This window comes from Pelodiscus sinensis, chromosome 1, assembly GCF_052426305.1.
Source record: "Pelodiscus sinensis isolate ZL-2025 chromosome 1, ASM5242630v1, whole genome shotgun sequence".
NCBI lineage: Eukaryota > Metazoa > Chordata > Testudines > Trionychidae > Pelodiscus > Pelodiscus sinensis.
Genome location: NC_143052.1, coordinates 6951898 through 6972546, shown reverse-complemented (window position 1 = coordinate 6972546; position 20649 = coordinate 6951898). Strand labels below are relative to the sequence as shown.

The 20649-nt window shown below is 43.0% G+C and overlaps 1 protein-coding gene across 1 annotated transcript in view; it reads left to right on the top strand.

The window, feature by feature from the left end:
• The window catches only part of LRGUK (leucine rich repeats and guanylate kinase domain containing), an 87435-nt gene that overhangs the window by 28390 nt on the left and 38396 nt on the right, over positions 1–20649 (top strand). The window contains exons 10-11 of the mRNA XM_075925630.2: positions 2664–2770; positions 11957–12076. Coding sequence (XP_075781745.2) covers positions 2664–2770; positions 11957–12076 — 227 coding nt within the window. The remainder of the gene's footprint in view (positions 1–2663; positions 2771–11956; positions 12077–20649) is intronic.

The window sequence follows — 20649 nt, the reverse complement described above, 5'->3', positions numbered from 1 at the left end:
ACTCCCTAAGCAATTTATCCCAATGTTTAACCAACCTGACAGGATGTTTTTCCCAATGTCCAACCTAAACCTCCCTTGCTGACATTTAAGCCCCGTGCTTCTTGTTGTATCATCAGAGATCAAAGAGAATAATTTTTCTCCCTCCTTATTATAACATCCTTTCAGATACTTGAAAACTGCTATCATGCTCCCTCTTAGTCTTCTATTTTCCAAACTAAACAAACCCAGTTCTTTCAATTTTCCCTCATAGCTCGTGTTTTCTAGACCTTTAATAATTTTTGTTGCTCTACTCTGGACCCTCTCCAGTTTTTCCACATCTTTCTTGAAATGTGGAGCCCTGAACTGGACACAAAACTCCAATCAAGACCTAATCAGTGCAGAGTAAAGTGGGAGAAATACTTCCCGTGTCTTGCTCTCAACACTCCTGTTAATGCATCCCAGAATCATGTTTGCTTTTTTTTCAACAGTGTCACACTGTTGACTCATATTTAGCTTGTGGTCCACTATGACCCCTAGATCCCTTTCTGCAGGACTCCTTCCTAGACAGTCACTTCCCATTCTGCATGTGTGAAACTGATTGTCGCTTCCTAAGTGGAGTACTTTGCATTTGTCCTTATTAAACTTCATCCTGTTCACCTCAGATCATTTCCCCAGTTTGTCCAGATCATTTTGAATTATGATCCTATCCTCCAAAGCACTTGCAACCCCTCCCAACTTGGTATCATCTGCAAACTTAATAAGAGTACTCTCTATGCCATTATCTAACTCATCGATGAAGGTATTGAATAGAACCAGTCCCAAAATAGATCCCTCTGGAGCCCCACTTGTTATGCCCTTCCAGCATGACTATGAACCATTAATAACTACTCTCTGAGTATTATTTGCCCTCATTATCTTTCCTGGTACAGAAGTTAAGCTGACTGGTCTGTAGTTTCCTGGGTTGTTCTTATTTCCCTTTTTATAGATGGGTACTATATTTGCTCTTTTCCAGTCTTCTGGAATCTCTCCTGACATCCATGATTTTTCAAAGATAATAGCTAATGGCTCAGATACCTCTTCTATCAGCTCCTTGAATATTCTAGGATGCATTTCATCAGGCCCTGGTGACTTGCAGACATCTAAGTTCTCTATGTAATTTTTAACTTCTAAACTTACCCCATTTCCACTAGCATTCACAATGTTAGGCATCCAGTCACCACCAACCTTCTTGGTGAAAATCTAAACAAAGAAGTTTTTAAGCACCTCTGCTTTTTTCAGGTTTTCTGTTATTGTTTCTCCTTCTTCGTTGAACAAATGGCCTACCCTGTTCTTGGTCTTCCTATTGCTTTAAGTATATTTCTAATTATATAGGTTCAGTACCGTTCAGTTTTGCTTTGAATATTCTTAACATATGATGATACATGTGTTGCATTGTCAAAAGCAATTCTATTTTATCAATATCCACATTTTAAGACTATATTTCTTAATTAAAAAGTAAGTAGTCCCAGTCAGAGGCAGTCCCTAGTTATTAATTAATGAATCTAAACAAATATTTGTAAAGTGCTTTGACATTGTAATCACCACGTTACTGCTATAATTTTCTTAAGATAACTTGTACTGCAAAGTGAACAGTCTGAAAGCTATAAAGTAAAATTAATTCTTTTAGCTGTTTTTATTAGGATATTATTTTAAAAGAGAAGGAAGAAATAACTGGAAGGATTAGTTGGATATGGTACTGTGTAGAATGTTTCACTTGTAGGGTTCCTTTTGTACTTACAGTGGAGCTGTATTTAGAAATAGTGTTTAAACTTATCTGCGTGTAAGGGACAAGAAGGCATGGGCCAAAACCGTATTTGAATCAGCAGGATTAACAATCTCTTAGCCTAGGTTGGAGTCTTGGCAGGAAAATTTCCTTTAAAAATAATCCTTAGCTTATTCACTCCAACCTTGTTTCCAATATGATTCCCCAGTAAGTGTAGACAGGGCCAAATCACTGATTTAAATGTGCCTTGGAGGGAGTAGCGAAAAGGGCTAACATCAGATAGCTGTGTTTTGGTGGCTGTATGAAACGAGCTATTCCAAATGGACTACAGTATACATAAAAAGTCCATTGATCAGTAACATGACTGGACATTTCAGCAGAATGGACCAAGAATGGGGTGGACTTGGAAACGGAACTTCCTACTCCCTCCTTGATCAAAGCTGAAGTACATTTTCAGGACCATTTTGGAAGAAGCTTGCATTGCTAATACCCAAGCTTTGCTTTCCTGGGGAATACAGGAAGGATTTCTGTCTCTGTGACTTTCAGTCTGGCATTTTTCACCAGCACTAAGAACAGAAAAAGTAATGAATAATGAAAATGTAAACAAAGAAAGTGTGTACTCTATGAGGTGACCTGCTTCCCTTAGCCTTATCCCTCCAGCCAAGAAAAGATAGAAGAAATTGAGAGATAGTGAGTTAGTTTTGGATGCTTTCCATTTCTCTGTTGAGCTCATTGTAAATTTCACAAAATCCTTTATATAGTCTAACAATCACAGATACAAGGATTTCCCATTTTATATATATATATATATATATATATATATATATGAAGCCATCATTATTCATACTAGTCTATTCAGGGTATTGCAGGTAAGAATAAGAACTTAACTTTTCCTTTTCTGTGCCTCTAACTCTGGGAACAGGTTGCTGCTGTGAATAAGTATGATCCTCCTCCAGAAGTAGTTGCTGCTAAAGATCACATGACCCATATTATGTATAGCATGATTCAGCCACAGAGGATTTTTGACAGGTAATCTTATCTTCAGTTCACATCTGGTCCTGTAGGTGGCACTCAGGTAAAGCAGAACATGCTGTTCTATTTAGTGGGTCATTTCTTTGTTCCTCTTCCACCTTTAAATCAGTCTAACAAAGAGAAGGCATTCTGCAGTCTGCTGCTGTCAGCCTGGAAATTAGGCCTATCTTGCTTCGCTGAATTGATTATGAAATGAAGTTAGTTGTTCACCTTGAAGCTCTGAGACAGATTGCCCACAGCTCTGTGTCTTTTAAACAATCTGTTGAAGCAGATGGCCATTTGCACCATAAATGAAGGATGCAAAAACTCTATCAATACCCAATGGCAATTTAAAAATCTCTAGAGGGAGAAGACAGCTCTAAAATGTATCTTCTTTCTACTCTATTTGTTCCTTCTCTTCACACTGTTGGCATCCCATTGTGAGCAAAATGGCTTTACTTTGCAACTCGGAACACAATTTACATGCCCAGAGCCAAATGCTTAAGCTTGCAATTAGGAATTCTGGCCAGTTCTGCATTTGGAAGGGACAGGTGCTGACTACTGGTTAAACCACAGAACTGGGAGTCAGATCGCAGTCCTATTCCTCACATTGCTGCTGTCTTGCTGTGTGACCCCTCTCTGCTTCATTTCCCTTCTATAAAATGGGGCTATTATTCATCTGCCTCCCAGGAATATTGGGTTTAAATCATGAATGTTTTAAAGTGCTTTGAAATACTCACATGAAAGATGCTGTAGTGATGCACAGTTTTATTATTAAGGTCAAGATTAAGGCATTCAAATAATCACTTAAGTCCCCCAAAGCCTGCTGTAGCACCTCAATGCCAATTTGAGCACCTAACACATAACTGGACACTCTGACTTAGGTCAGTAATCCTGAAATGTACATTTTTTCGAAGATTCGCATTGTGATTCCTGAAATTAGAATGGTTTCCTCTCTATGACCCTAATCTTGAAAGATGCTGAGCATCATCTTAAGGGGCCCAGCAGCCTGCAAAACACAGTTAGCATCTTGTAGGATTGGGCTGTAATTGAGTATTTCTTGAGTAGCACAGTTGCTTTGCCAGAAGGCATTCATGCTTGGCATCCCTTCTAGCACAGACATAGGCCCAATTCAGGTATTTCTTTATGGGTGTGTGTGTGAGTTCGGGGCTGGAGACATACATATCTGTAAACCTCTGTATTCAGTGAGAAGTACTGTATAAACAAACAGGTAAACATATGGTCTGGCACTTAAGGTAGCAACCAATAATGTTAATTAAGCTTTGAGTGCCTGCCACTGCTCAGCTGGAAAAGCACACAAGGCACTCATTAGTGAAATCTTCCTAATGATGATTTTTTTTTCTAATTTTCTAAATTAGAAAATGCTCCTTGTAGCCACATTTTTATAGTTCATTTGCATTAATCTCCTTTGATCACATGTGGGACATTTTTATTTACCATATTATTAATAAATTCGATTAAAAACTATGTAAAGAACTGTAAAGTTGAATAGTTGTACATTCAACAACCAGGAAATGTCAACATTAACATTAACATTGTGCAATGCCCTTTCTGCACAGGCAGTATAATACTGTCTTCAATTATAGAACAGTCTGTTATTTAAATAATATAATACGTGATGTTTTCCATAACTTTGATACAAATAAAAGCTAAATTACAGTCTATAAGTACATGGGAAAAAGAAATGCTGTCATACAGGGCTGTTAGGTATGAAAGCTGGAAGTTGAAGCTAAAGATATTAAAACTAGAAATAAGGCACAGAGCTTTTTTAACAGTGAAAGTAATTAACCATCCAAACAACTTACCAAGGGTTGTGGTAGATTTTCTGTTTCTGAAATGTTTTAAATCAAGATTGGATTTTTTCCAAAGATCTGTTCTGGCTTAGCCATAAGTATTAGACTTGAAGTCCTATGGCCTGTGTCATACAGGAGATCAAACTAAATGACCACAGTGGTCCCTTTGGACCTTAACATCTATGAATCTTAGGCTACGTCTAGGCTGCAACTCTGTTTCGGGATAGTAGAGGATCCCAAAATAGCTATCCTGTGTCTTCACAGCAAGCCCGTTATTTCAGGCTCTCTGAGGAGTATAGGACATTTCAGAGTAACTTTTAATTTAGCAATTTGGCACTGTGTAGACTGTGCCAAATGATGAAAGAAGCTATTTCGAAATAATATCCAAATAAGATATGCAATTTGCGTTGCATATCGTATTTGAGTTACGGAGCTGTGTAGATGCACCTTTAGAGACTTGTGTATTACTTTGAATGTGGTTCTGGGTTGAACCGGTCCCTTCCTGACAGTGAATGGCAGAAAGGGGAAGGCAACATGACATGGAGTAACATTGAAGGAAGGGGAATTTCTTGACTTGAATGCACCACAATAGCAACTTTTTGATGTAGAATATATAGGGGGGATAATTTTGCATATTATCACCACATTGACATTTGAAATCTTTCATTGGATTCTGTAAAGATTGTTTTTGAGGCAGTTATGTAAATGTGTTTATTAGTTTTTATCCTGGACAATGTCCCTAAGGATGTTCCACTTCAGGTGCTCAGGCACCTTATGCCATTGATCAGAGATTTTTGGTGGCTATGTCCTACACATCCTCATGCCCTTCACTATATAGAGCTGTGTGGGCAAACCATCCTCAGTTCCTTCTCAACCACCTTCAGCCTGAGACTGAATCTCTAGTGTGACTCCTTCTACTAATACTTTAGAATAGTTAAAACAACAAATGATCTGGTAGCACTTTATAGACTAACAAAACGTGTAGATGGTATCATGAGCTTTCGTGGGCACTGAAGAAGAGGGCTGTGCCCACGAAAACTCATGATACCATCTACATGTTTTGTTAAAGTGCTCCCAGACCATTTGTTGTTTTTTCTGTACAGACTAACTCTGCTACCCCCCGAAGCTAGAATCGTTAGTTATAATTGTAAATCATCTATATTTGGAGAGTTTCCCTTTGCTTTGTTTTCCTCATTTAGTGGGGTTAGTCTGGACCCTATTTCTGGGGTATGCCTGCATCCCCAGGTTTAAATGTTGCCTTTCCTGTCAGGTGTCTATTCTGGCTGCTGGTCACTCAAGTGTTAGCAGGACATTTGTATTCCCTCGAAATGTAAGATCTGCACTTCAACTCAAAGCAGATATCTTAAGAACAGGGAGAAGAAATTCAGGCTTTTCATGAAGGTGCAAGCCTTAAAAACAGCTTTGGATCAGGGCTTTGAGAATCCCCTATATACTGCCCTGTCTACCTCTGGATTTTAGCTTCCTGGAGCTTCAAGGACTGAAACTACTATACCCCATCTATCTACCTTAGGGGTTAGATTCCTACTACCCTGGTTGCCAGGGGATCTTTGGCATTGGGGGACATAGAATACTAGAAATGGAAGGGATCTTGAGCGGTCATCAAGTCCAGTCCCCTGCCTTCACGGCAGACCAAGCATGGTCTAGCTCATCCCTGATGGATGTCTATCCAATCTGCTCTTAAATATCTCCAGTGATGGAGATTCCACAACTTCCCTAGGCAATTTATTCCAGTGTTTAATTACTCTGACAATTATGAAGTTTTTCCTAATATCCAACCTAAACCTCTCTTGCTGCTTAAGCCTATTGCTTCTTGTCCTATCCTCAGAGGCCAAGGAGAACAATTTTTCCCCCTCCTCGCTGTGACACCCTTTTAGATACCTGAAAACCGCTATCAAGTCCCCTCTCAGTCTTCTCTTTTCCAAACTAAACAAGCCCAGTTCCTTCAGCCTTCCCTCATAGCTCATGTTTTCTAGATCTTTCATCATTTTTGTTGCTCTTCTTTGGACCTTCTTCAATTTCCCCACGTCTTTCTTGAAATGTGGTGCCCTGAACTTGACACAATACTCCAGCTGAGGCCTAATCAGTGCAGAGTGGAATGGAAGAATGACTCCTTGTGTCTTGCTCACAACACTCCTATTAATGCATCCCAGAATCATGTTTGCTTTTTTTTCAACAGTTTCACACTGTTGACTAATATTTAGCTTGTGGTCCCCTATGATCCCTAGATCACTTTCTGTAGTACTCTTTCCTAGATAGTCGCTTCCCATTCTGTATGTGTGAAACTGAGTGTTCATTCCTAAGTGGAGTACTTTGCATTTGTCCTTATTAAATTTTATCCTATTTATCTCAGACCATTTCTCCAGTTTCTCCAGATCATTTTTAAATATGACCCTATCCTCCAAAGCAGTTCCAGTCCCTGCCAGCATGGTATCGTCTGCAGACTTAATAAGTGTAATCTCTATGCCGGTATTTAAATAGTTAATGAAGGTATTGAACAGAACAGGTCCCAAAACAGATCTCTGCTGAACCCCTATTGTTATGCCCTTCCAACATGACTGTGAACTATTAATAACTACTCTCTGAGAACAGTTATTCAGCCAGTTTATAGTAGTCCCATCTAGGTTGTATTTCCCTAGTTTATTGATAACAAAGTAATGTGAAAGCATATCAAATGCTTTATTAAAGTCTAGATACAGGCAGTCCCCGACTTACGCGGATCCGACTTACGTCGGATCCGCACTTACGAACGGAGCTTTCTCGCCCCGGAAGTCGGGGCGAGAAAGCCCCGTTCGTAAGCTGCTCCGGTGCCCCTGGTCTGCTGGAGACCGTCTCCAGCAGACCAGGGGCACCGGGCGGGTTCCCGCGCTTCTGAGGCTTTGCTAGAGCAAAGCCTCGGAAGCGCGGGAACCGCTGCTGCTGCCACTTGGGTGCCGGTGCCTGTGGTCTGCTGGGGACCGTCCGCAGCAGACCACAGGCACCGGGACCCAAGCGGCAGCAGCGGGCAGGTTCCCGCGCTTCCGAGGCTTTGCCAGAGCAAAGCCTCAGAAGCGCGGGAACCCCCGCTGCTGCCGCATGAGACCTGGTGCCTGTGGTCTGCTGCGGACGGTCCCCAGCAGACCACAGGCACCCTGACTGAAACCGCAGCCGCGGGGGGTCCCGCGCCTCTAGAGGCTTTGCCAGAGCAAAGCCTCAGAGGCGCGGCACCCCGCTGCCGCTGCGGCTCTGCTCCCCGTGTCCCTGGTCTGCTGGGGGGGGGGGCGCAGCTAGTGTGCTCCCCCCCCCCAGCAGACCAGGCTTTTGTTTTGGACTCTGGGGCAGAGCAGCTGGGGCGCTGCCGATTGGTCCTGCAGCGCCCGTGGGCACTACTGGACCAACCCGGCAGCACCCCAGCTGCTCTGCCCCAGGTCCTGATTCAGCCGCTGCTGGTCAGTTTCAGCAGCGGCTGAATCAGGACGTCTGGGGCAGAGCAGATGGGGTGCTGCTGGGTTGGTCCAGTAGCACCCCAGCTGCTCTGCCCCAGGCGTCCCCAAGTCAGCTTCTGCTGAAACTGACCAGCGCTGACTACAGGAAGCCCCAGGCAGAGTTGCTCTGCCCCGGGCTTCCTGGAATCAGCTGCTGATCAGTTTCAGCAGCAGCTGACTTGGGGACGCCTGGGGTTCTTAAGTTGATTCTGTATGTAAGTCAGAACTGGCGGTCAGTTTCAGCAGTGTCTGAATCTGGACGCCAGTTCCGACTTACATACAGATTCAACTTAAGAACAAACCTACAGTCCCTATCTTGTACGTAACCCGGGGACTGCCTGTATACCACATTCACTGCTTCTCTCTTATCCATAAGACTTGTTATCCTATCAAAGAAAGCTATCAGGGTATGTCTACACTACTCCCTCCCATATCTGCCCTCCTTCCCCTTAGTTTCAAAGTCTCCCTTGTGGGACTTTGCAGTGAAGAAAAAACTGAAGGCAGTTTGCTGTGCACATGTGTACCTAAAGTGGAGCACCCATATGAACACACCTCTTGAAGAACCCCAGTTACTGCACAAGATGAATAATCTCTTCTTCTACTAAGAGATTCTATTGCCATCCTAACGCAAGGGTGTAAAGCTAGTCTAGAGCAGTGTCTCCCAACCTTTTGGATATCAGGTGTAGTCAGATGAAAGCCTAAAACATAAGCCATAAGAAACTGGTCCTATCTATCTCATAGAGCTGGAAGGGACCTTGAGAGGTCATTGAGTCCAGTCCCTTATCCCTCACAGTTCTGCCCTGGATCCCTAAATGGGTCCCCCCCCACCCCAGGGATGGAACTGGTCCCCCCCCTCCCTGGATGGAACTCACCATCCTGGGTTTAGTAGGCCAGTGCTCAAACCACTGAGCTATCCCCCCTGCCCCGCTCTTAGAAAGTGGTGCCAGTCCACAGACTAGTTGTTCAGAAACACTGATCTAGAGACCAGGGCATTAGGCTGGGACTCAAAGGCTATGTCTACACTGCACATTTGTTTCAGAATAAGCTATTCTGGAATAGTTACTCTGAAATAGCTTATTTCAAAATAGCACAGACTACACTGCAGGGAAGCCTCAAAATTAGTCTCAGGCAGGCTTCCCTAATGTAGACGTGCTATTTTGATTGAGAGCCCCAGGAGGCACTGGGGAGGAATAAGTTAGAATGGCCCTGGTGAGGGGCTATTTCAAAATAGCAGAAGTGGAGCGTCTACACAGCCCCTATTCTGAAATAGGCATTATTCGTAGTAGAATGAGGTTTACAGAAGTCAGAATAAGCCTCCTGTTATTTCAAAATTATTTTGAAATAACGCTATTGCTGTATAGACGCTCGCCTAGTTATTTCGTAATAACGGCTGTTATTCCAAAATAACTTTGCTGTGTAGACACACTCAAAGTGACCTAGGTTCAGATCTGAGTTTAGCCACAAAATTTCTCTGTGACCTTGGGTAAGTCACTTAATCTACTCGGTGTGTCTGTTTCTTATCTGTAAAGGAGGATAGTACCTTCCTTCCTCACCGAGTGTTGTGATGAAGCAATTCATTAATGTGCGTCAAAGGCACAAAGAGAGAATGGTATTATGTCAGTACTGAAACAGATAGAGCTGTTTTGCTGGTGTGAGCTGGTGCAGGAGAGAAGCCATTACTCTGAATTACCTAATTTTTTCCCCTTCACTTATGCTCAACAGCTAACATTATTTCAGATAGATTAGTCATGTACTTCTGTGGCTGTTTCCATTATGCACTCTATTTTCAGGCATTTATACTCAGCTATTTTAAATCACATTATTCTGAAGTTTGGAACCTAGATTTTGTTTTAAGAAAACTTATTGAGGGTTTAAAAAAAGATTTTAGCTGGTGTTTGTCACATATTAACATCTCTGGCAGCAATTTTCAAACACAAATGTCTAAATTTACATGCCATATGTGGGCACCTAAGTAAGAGGCTTGACTTTTAAAACACCCACAAATGCCCAATGACTTTAAAGGGAATTGTTGGATGCTCAACACTTCTGAAAATCCAGCTACTTAATATGGATTGAGGCTAAGGCTTTGTAAAACTGAGCACCTAAGGTTAGGCCTCTGTGTTTCTGCAAACCCCAATCCTGCAGGGTGCTTGGGTCAATGGGAATTAAGGCCCACGAGGTTGGGCCCATAATCCTTAGCATCTCTCATGCCATTTGTAGAGCACTTTACAAACTATCATCTTGATACCGCAAACCTTTCAAGTCAATGAGATTCCTTTCACGAGAGCTATAAAGGCTGACAGTATTGATCCTAAATGTGGTCTGGGTTCACTCATACCAACTTAGAAATGTTGCCATGTGTGAATTGGGTCAATGGGAATTAAGGTCCATGAGGTTGGGCCCATAATCCTTAGCGTCTCTCATCCCATTTGTGGAGCACTTTACAAACTATCACCTTGATCCCGCAAACCTTTTCAAGTCAATGAGATCCCTTTTATGAGAGCTATAAAGAGCGTCAGTACTGATACTAAATATGGTCCGGGCCCATCATACCAACTTTGAAATGTTGCCATGTGTGAGGTGGAGTGCCTGGGCAACTCATCAACAGTCCACAGCAACACTGTTAACTGCAGAGGGGATTTCAGAAAAGACGGTCAACCTAAATTCCAATCGGAATAGGATGCACCAGGTTTAACGTTGCAAAAAGTGCTGTGGGATTTTTTAATGAAATATTTACTTCCTTTTTCATGTTTCAATCACGCTTGATTTTCCATTACTTTCTTCATCTGTGTGGCAAATGACATGAATAGTGAAGACTCAGATTTTAAGGTGAGGGAACCATCATGATCATCTAGTTTGAGCTCCTGCACATTGCAGGCCATAGAACCTCACTCATCCACACCTGTAGTAGACGCCTAACCTCTGGCTGAGTTACTGAAGTCCTCACATCATGGTTTAAAGGCTTCATGTAACAGAGAATCTGCCACTTGCATTAATTTAAACCTGCAAGTGACCCATGCTACAGAAGGAGAAAAATGCTCAGGGTCTCTAGCAATCTGCCTCAGGGGAAAATTCCATCTTGATCCCGAATATGGCAATCACTTAGACTCTGATGTGGGGAGGGGGGTGAAACCCTGGCTAGAGGAGGCAAGCCCTAGCTCCGCCCCTTCCATCTGAAGCCACGCCCCTTCCTCCACCACCCATCAGAGCCCAGACACCCCTCCCCAGTGTGGCCACTGACCCTGGGCCCCATCCCAGGTTAGCACCCCCCCAACGGCTGAGAAGCATGTGGATGGCAGGCGGTGTGTGACCGCACCCTTCCCTGCTCTGAAGCATGGGGAAGGCAGGGGGCACATGGCCCCAGCTGTGCCCCCAGCCCTGGAGTATGAGGAAGGTGGGAAGTATGTGGCCATAGCCTGCCAACTCTGGTAAGCCAGGAAGGCGGGCAGTCTGTGGCCCCAGACTGGCGGGAGCACAAGGGACTGGGCTTGAGAGGAACCACACAAATGTGGGGGGGGGGGGAGCTGTGCAGGGTGAAGCATGAGCTGTGAGACCAGCCACTCATTGACCCTGAGCACATGGGCAAGACCCATCAGCCAGGCATTTGGGAACAAATTCTTTATAGTAATTGGGAGGCCACCCAATCTAGTGTCCCATCACTGGCCATTGGAGATATTTGTTGCTAGCAGTCATAGATCAGCTACAAGCCATTGAATATAGACTCATCATGCTGTCCCCTGCATAAATGTATCAAGCTGAATCTTGTAGCCAGTTAGGTCCCCCCCGATAGATTAGGTTATATCAGTTCCCTTGATAATATGCAGTTCCCAGAGACCTTATACAATGTCAGTACAAGTGTCCATTGTAAGAAGTGTAACAGTGTCTTGTTTGTTTTTTTCTCCCTGCAGCACTTTGCCTAGTCTCGATGCTCCCTACCCCATGTTAATATTAGTTGGCCCCTTGTCCTGTGGAAAGCGGGAACTTTCTCACAGAATTTGCAGACAGTTCAACAATTTCTTCAGATACAGGTAAATTTACTCCATCTGTTTAAGACCCCACGGAGTGTTGTCAAGGTTCAAATTGTTGCTTATTTTTTTAAAAGGTAAATATTGCAGAAGACTTGATAAATGGTCATCTCATGGCATTGTGTCTCCTACTAGATCTAGGCTGTCCAAAGTCGTCATATAATATCTCCGTATTTTTTAATATACTGTTTCAGGTATCAAGATTCCTTTAAAGGTGAACTGTAAAGCAAAAAAGATGCCTTTTTACTGTTCCTTTGATCTGTCTGTCCATCCACCCATTCATTGCCACTTTTTCTTTAATTCATGTTAATGTGCCCAGTGTCACAGTTCAGGCCAACTGCACCTGTAGGTCCCCTGAGGGGTTCAGCAAGGACACCTACTCTTGGCTTCTAGCTCCCCCGCCTACTGCCTTTCTGGATGGAGGCCCACGTCTCTCCCCCTTCAGAGCTGGATGTTCCCAACCTTCACTGTGTATTTCTCAACACACCCGTTGCCCAAGGATGCCTGCTTGCTTTCTCTTCAGAGATAGAGTGATTGTCAACAGATATAAGATGCCACACAGCACTTCCTAGGAAAGCCTGCTTTATTCTGAATATACAAAGCATTAAAGAAGAAATGTACTAACTAAAGCAATAAAGCGACGAGGAGTCCTGTGGCACCTTATAGACTAACTGAAGTGTAGGAGCATAAGCTTTCGTGGGCAAAGACCCACTTCGTCAGATGCAGGTCTGCATCTGACGAAGTGGATCTTTGCCCACGAAAGCTTATGCTCCTACACTTCAGTTAGTCTATAAGGTGCCACAGGACTCCTCGTCGCTTTTGCAGATTCAGACTAATACGGCTACCCCTCTGATACTTAAAGCAATAAAAGAAACGTACGTGTATCCCAAAAGTTTGCCAGCGTAACCTCCAACCCTAACTTGGCATCTGGTGGGCCCAGTCCCTCAATCCCTATCCTGAGGTGGACAAGGAGTCCTGTCCATTTGCTGGATCAGGAAGAAGGCCATGACTCAGTTAAAGACCCCCCTATTTATCCAAAAATGCTTTCCTTTTCTTTTGGCCCCTGGACAGTCCAGTTGGAACTAGTATATGTATACTTGGCCGGAGTGGGGTAGGGGGAGAACGTTACAATCTCAGTGAATTTGCCTAATCATCCCCTGCTCTTCTCATATTTACATTTCCCAGGGAAATACATACAATTCCACGATAAGATATACACAATTACATTTTAATACAATGAACTCAAAAGATGTTAAAATTAATTCTTTGTTTAACTGAATTCAAGAAATTATCAATCTGCTACACCCCACTATAAAAGTGTTAGGTGCACTGTATGGTGCATTTACCTATTGCATCCAGACACAAATAGAATGCCCGTATTGTGACTGAACTATTGCAGTACACTTTCTCTGGCTAATGCCCACAAAGTAGGAACCCTCCATTCTTTACCAATTGTCAAGCCTAAACTTCAAGGTAGCTGAACCAGTGTAATATACCTTTTGCAGCTAATTCTGACAAAGCAAATGGGCATCCTTCCTTCTTCGCCAGCTGTAACTTAAACATTTCAAAGATAGTGCTATATATCGTACATATTGCAGTAATTTGTGCAGCCATGTGTTATCGGCACTCATCTGTCCTCCGATTCTCTCCGTTTGCTATACTCACTTATTGCATTTAGTCTTATTTTAGATTGTCTTTTACTATGGCAGGGGCTGTCTATTGCTGTGTATACTTACAGTACCTAACACAATGGTGGCTGCAGAGTACTAATGTAATATGTCATGCGAATAGAGCTCTACGTGCATATATAATAGCTGACAATGTAGAAGTGACATTAGTTCTTTGGATGCCCAACACCATACAATCCTAAATTGAGTATCAGTGGTACAATATCATAGGCACTTCCTTCAAACTAAGTCCTATAATGTGCAGATGGTGTGCTCTGTGTTTGTAATATGTTATAATACTAGATTGACTCACATGACTAGCAAGTCCAAAGGATTTTTTGACAGAAGAGCTGTTACAACATTAGAAAATCAAATGTGTAGAGCCCTGCAAATCCTCAGTTATCCATTTTATATACACAGGTATCTGCATCCGCGGATGTAGATGCGGATATCCGCAGCTCATTTTTGTATCTAGAACCAATCATATTTGTGGCTATCCGCTTTATATACCATGCAGGTATCTGTGACTCATTTTTGCAGATACAGACACGGATACAAAGTCTGTAGCCGTGCAAGACTCTACAAAGGTGATGCATACTAAGTGTTTTGAGAACCAGCTTGGAAATTTCAACTAATTGAATACTAGCCCAATTTTTTCAAACACTTATCTGTTTTCCAAAGGCATTGTTTTTTTATATGTATTATTACTCAAAAGTTTAATGTATGAGAAAAAAGGAGACAGAGAGAGAGATTTTAAACAGAGTAGAACATTACAACTACAAAGCAAAGTCATATTTTATTCAGTGGAAATTTTAGCAATTTTATAGCTTACTGTTTTAAATCTCGAACATTCCACTATTAAAAATGCATTTCATGTAAGCTAACCTGGCAGTTCAAATGTGAGCATGGCCTTGCAATTAAAAAAGTTGTAACAGGTAAAACTCTTTCAAAAAATAAATAAAATGAAATTGGACACTGAGACCATCTGGTTTTTACTCAAGAATGATTGTTAAAGCTGAATGTGTATAATATCTTTGAGAAAAATCAAGCCTTTGAAGTGAACATTTTATATGGTCCATGTGCACCACAATGTTCTCATTTGCCATAGTTTATTGATAAAATAGTGGCACATATTAGTGCTGCAACAGTTAAGGATCTATCAGCCTCCACTTTATAAACTTCATTTCCTAGCAGTGTATAACTCAGTTGTATCAAAGACAAGAGTTTACTCCACATTAAATCTAAGATCTCAGTACTGGAAAAAATAATAAATCTCTCCCCCAGCCCTGATATTTATTTATTTAGAGGTGTAATAACAGGAGTGTTGTATGTAAGACAAGAGAAGTAATTGTCCTGCTATGCTCAGCATTGGTGAGGCCTCACCTGGAAAACTGTTCAGTTTTAGACACCACAAGTTATGAAAGATGTGGACAAATTGGAGAAAGTTTGGAGAAAAGAAACAAAAATGAAGAAAAGTTCAGAAAACCTGACTCATGAGTTAAAAACTGGGACATGTTTAGTCTTAAGGAAAGATGACTGAGGAGAGACCTAATAACAGTTTCAAATATTTTAAAGAGCTTTTTAAAGAGCACAGTTGTTCTCCATATCCACTCAGTGTAGGACAAGAAATAATGGGCATAATTTTCACAAAGGGAGATTTAGGTTAGATTAGAAAACACTTTCAAAATGAAAGTAGAGAATAGCTTATTTTATTTAGGAGCTCATAGAATCCCCCTCATTAGAGGTTAAGTACAGGCTAGACAAACATCTCTCAGGGATGGTCAAGATCTTGCTTTTGCCTGGGAGGTATGAACTAGTTCTGTGTTTCTCAACCCATGGGTCATCGTGACCTAAAACTGGGATGTAGGAACAGAGGAAAGAGTTGTGGCTGCCTGGAGACCTGAAAGGGGAGCCTGGAGCCCTGTTGCCCAGGGCTGAAGTCGCAGAGGTAATGTAAAATCATGGAGCCAGTGACCTTTGTGACCCATTTGTAGCCTCATCAATAAGACAATTGAATGCAAGGTGGGAAGAGTTATGGAAAACAAGTGATCGATGTGGAACTTCCAGTGAAGAGTGTGTGTATTAATCACAACGTGAGCCTTTAGGCAGAGAAATGGATATATTTTTAAATTGTTCTGTTGCAACTGCAAGTACCAGTGATAATAAGAGTTCATCACCACCTGATAAGAAAATTAATCATATATACGACACTACTTACTTAAAATTTGGGTTTTCATGTATTGAGGACTGAAATGGTGATCACAGGCCACAATGTGTCATCTGCAGTGAACTGTTAGCAAATGAAAGCCTAAGACCAACGAAGTTATATATTTTTTCCTCATTCCTCCCTTTTAAAACCTTTCATACTTGAAAAATGTTATCATTTATTATTTGACTGAATAAATCTAATTTTATCCATCTTCCCTCATTGGTCACTTTCCTAGACCTTTAATCAGTTTTGTTATTCTTCCCTAGACAAATCACTCTAGCTATAAAGACAAATTTTTTTAAATGAAAAAGCAAAGATTTGAAAATGTGTATCTGCTATCTAGGAGCAAGCATTGTGTGTGCCTCTTACCTTGTTGCACACTGCATTGTGAAATGTAAAAAAGTTCACAGTCACGGAGGAGTTAATTTTACCTTCTTCTAATGACATGTTAACTGAATTGTTGGAGGAGTCAGCTGCATAAAAATAAAAACAATCCCTCTCTCTAGTGATACAATACAGAGAAGAATCTGTTATATCTCAGAAAACATCAACCTGTAAATAATGATCACCTTTCAGTAAGTGGCCGTTTTGCTTTACAATTAGATGAATCTACAGATGTATCAAATAATGCTATATGGGAAAATGATTTTCAAGAATCATAGAATGGTAGGGCTGGAAGGGACCTCAATTATCCAATCCCCTATGCTCAAGGCAAGACTAAATATTATCTGTTATCCATGACAAGTGTTAGTTTAGTCTGCTTTTAAAAATCTCCAATGATGGAGATTTTATTGCATCCTGGGATAATTTGTTGCAGTGTTTAACCACTCTGACAGAAAGTCTTTCCTAATGTCCAGCTTAAACTGCCCTTTTTGCAAGTTGCTTCATCTTATCCTCAGAAGTTAAGGAGAACAATTTTTCCCTTTCCTCCCTTTAACATCCTTTTAGGTACTTGAAAACTGTTAGCCTGTCCCCTCTCAATCTTCTCTTCTCCAGACTGAACAAATCTAATTTTTTTTCAATTGTCCCTCATCGGTCATTTTTCTAGACCTTCAATCATTTTTGTCAGGGAAGGCTCATTTTAATATCTTTTCTCTGAGACTGCGATGGCAAGATAACTCTACCAGTTGAAATTCTTCCTCTGATGTTTCTAACACAGTTCCAAATGGATCCTGTATCATTCTTCACTCTGTAGTTGTTCATCTGGAAAGTAAGTGCAGATTCTTTTGTGCAATTTAGTTAAATGATTACTGATTATTTTCTTCAGTGCTTCCTGGCTAGTAGAATCTTTCCAATACGCTTTTAAGTTCTTATACATGAGACAACACTTTACCATGGAACAGCCAGCAAAAGTCAGCATGGGAAAGCCGATGTACATGTGCACTGCCCGTTTCCTGACAGAGAACTGGAAAACAACTATAGAGTGAAGAATAGGGTTGCCAGGTGTCCTGTATTGACCTGGACAGTCCGGTATTTTCGCCTCCTGTCTGGTAAAAAAAAAGAAAGAAAGAAAGAAAAAGAAATTCAGAAAATACAAGACACCTAAAATGTCTGTTATTTTCTGATTTCTTTTCCCTACCAGGAGGCGAAAATACTGAACACCTGGCCCATATTCAGCAACCTGGGTCCCTCCTTTGCCTGGACTCCCCGCTGGACCTCTCATCCCCCCGCTTACCTGGTTCCGCAGGGGAGCTCTCTTGTGGCTGGAGAGAAAAACAAGATGGCCACCAGCAAACAGCCTCTTCTTAAAGGGACCATGCTGGGGTGGGTGGGTGGGTGGGTGTGTGTGTGTGTGTGTGTGTGTGTGTGTGTAATAACTGCTGCCAGCGTCCTTTTTTCTTTGCTCAACAAGTTTGGTCTCCCCCTTTTTTTTTTTCCTCAACAGAATTTTTTTCCGGGGGGGCGGTGTTTGGTATTTTTGGTTAAACCATCTGGCAACCCTAGTGAAGAATGATGCAAGATCATTTGGAGATGTGTTAGAAAACTCAGAGAAAGAATCTCAACTGGTTGAATTATCTTGCAATTGCAGTCTGCCGAGAAAATATACTAGAATGAGCCTTCCCCAGTTTTGGTGTAGTGCTGTTGTTGGAATATCTTGCTCTTGCATGCCATGTTATTAGTCATTTTGCCTGTCATCTTAATGCATTTGTGAGAAACTGGATTCTCTGCCCTGACTCAATTGAAGAACAAAAGCAGAAACAGATTGGATCTTGAACATGATTTTCAGATTGTGCTGATTACAATTACACCAAACTTTGATAAACTCATCAAAAAGCAGCAAGCTCAAGTTTCTCATTAAATGGATCCTGGGATTTATTATAGCATTAACGAGATCCTATGGATGTTGATTACTGCATTTAACTTTGATTATTGATCTGCTTTTTGTTTTGTTTATTTATTTATTTATATTGCATAAAGTAGGTATTAAATATTTTGGGGGACAGAATACTGGTGTGTTTTCTACTTAAGCGATTGACTGGGGTGGAATTAGCCATCAATGTTTACAAATGGGCCCTACTCCAAAAAGAGTTGAAAATCATTAGATTAGTTGGCTCTCGAGGTTTCTTCCAGTCTTAGGTTTCTGTGATCGCATGAATAAAATTACAGGGAAATAAGACGATTGTTACAAGATTTTCTTTACAAAAACTCAAATGAAAACAAGGGCCGTGTTGATGTGTTTTTAAATTTGTATTGCCGTGGCACCTCGGAGCCGTAGTCATTGACTAGGAATCCATTGTGCTTGGTGTTGGCCTGTTTTTGGTGTTAGGAGTTTACTGAAACACTTGTGGGACAAAAAAAGAGAACTGAAGGAAACCTAATGAATTCAAAGTCAGATGCGAATGGTACTCAGATAGTTTTGGCACAGAAAGTAATAGACATACAAGGGTCAGATTCTTCACCGTAGGATCCTTTTACACCATTCTGGCGATGTAAAAGGGCCTCAGTATAACTGAAAACCAGGCTCACAAGTATTCTATTTATCAGTTACCCAATATCCATCCCCAAATACGACTTGTTAGTGTCATGCTTGACAATGAAATCTGGGTGCCCAAACTCACAGACTCATGGCCTAGACCAGTGGTCCCCAACCTTTTGGGGCTGCCGAGCACCCAGGGGCCGGGCCACTCACGCGCCGGGCACCGGGGAGCGGGGCAGCACACGTGCCCAGGGGCGGGGCTGCGCACGCGCCCAGGGGCAGGGCCACCCTTACGCTGCATGCCCAGTGCTGGTGCCACCTATGCGCTGCACTCCTGGGGCCGGCGCTGCTCTGTGCCGCACACCCAGGAGCCAGCATCACCCACGCGCTGCACGCCTGGGGATGGCGCTGCTCCTGTGCTGTGTGCCCAGGGGCGGGGACGCCCATACAACTGTGTGCCCGGGGCTGGCACAGCCCATGCACCGCACGCCCAGGGGCGGGGCCACCCATGTGCTGCGTGCCTGGGGCTGGCGCCGCCCCTGTGTCGCGTACCCGGGGCAAGTGCCACACCTGTACCACGCACCCAGAGCCCGGCACTGCCCATACACCACATGCCCGGTGCCGGCACAGCCCTTGCACTGTGCACCCGGGGCCAGGGCTGCCCATACACCGCGCACCCAGGGACCGGGGCCACCCATACACCGTATGCCCGGTGCCAGCGCCACCCATGCGCTGCATTCCTGGGGCCAGCACCGCTCCTGTGCCGCATGCCCACGAGCCAGCAGTGCCCATGGGCTGCGCGCCTGGTGCTGGCACCGCTCCTGTGCCGCATGCCCACGAGCCAGCAGTGCCCATGTGCTGCGCGCCTAGTGCTGGCACCGCTCCTTTGCCACACGCCCAGGGCCAGCACAGCCAATATACCGCACATCCAGGGGCCGGCACTGCCCATACACTGCGTGCCCGGGGCCGGCACTGCCCTTGCGCTGTGCACCCGGGGACTGGGCCAACCATACGCTGCACGCTGCACACCCAGGGGCCAGCACCACCCAGGCACCACGTGTCAGGGGGCGGTGCTGGCCCCAATCACTCGGTGGGCGCACAGAAACAGCCTGGCGGGTGCCATGGCGTCCGTAGGTACCGCGTTGGGGACCACTGGCCTAGACAGTGCTGCTCCTAACTGTGACATGGCTTTCTTTCATTCTGGGGTCTCCAGTTTGAGGCTTCAAGACCAAAACCTCAGGATACAAGCTGTCCATCCAGTTTTATTTTGCAAAAACTGGTTAAAAGCCACTATCAGTGTTTTAACAACACAGTCAGGATCCACATATTTACATGTGAATATTTTTTGCTATGTTTTGTCTGCAATGGAGCAGTCAGGGAGGCAAAATATTGTCAGTGTAAGTCTATGCTGATGCTCTGTAACATTTTTGTTCGGCTTGGCCTATGGTACAAAACATAGTTAGCAAAGTACCACTTTATAGCAATGGAACGTGACCCACCGTTAAGAGTGACTGAGGAGCATATGCTGGGGCTTATGTGCAACAGAATGTGTAGGAAAGGACTGGATCCTTTGAATTAAAATTTCTTCATATGTGGAATTAGCTATTTGGCCAGATTAATATTTGTTTGATCCTCATCTCAAAAGAAAGGTTGTGTGTAAGACCATTCAAACAGTCATTCTTAAATGGTGGTGTTATTTTAAATAGTTACTTTACCTCCCCTATTTCCAGCCAACTTCATTGATTCTAACACTACTCACCTCTTACTGCTGGGGCTGAAGCTT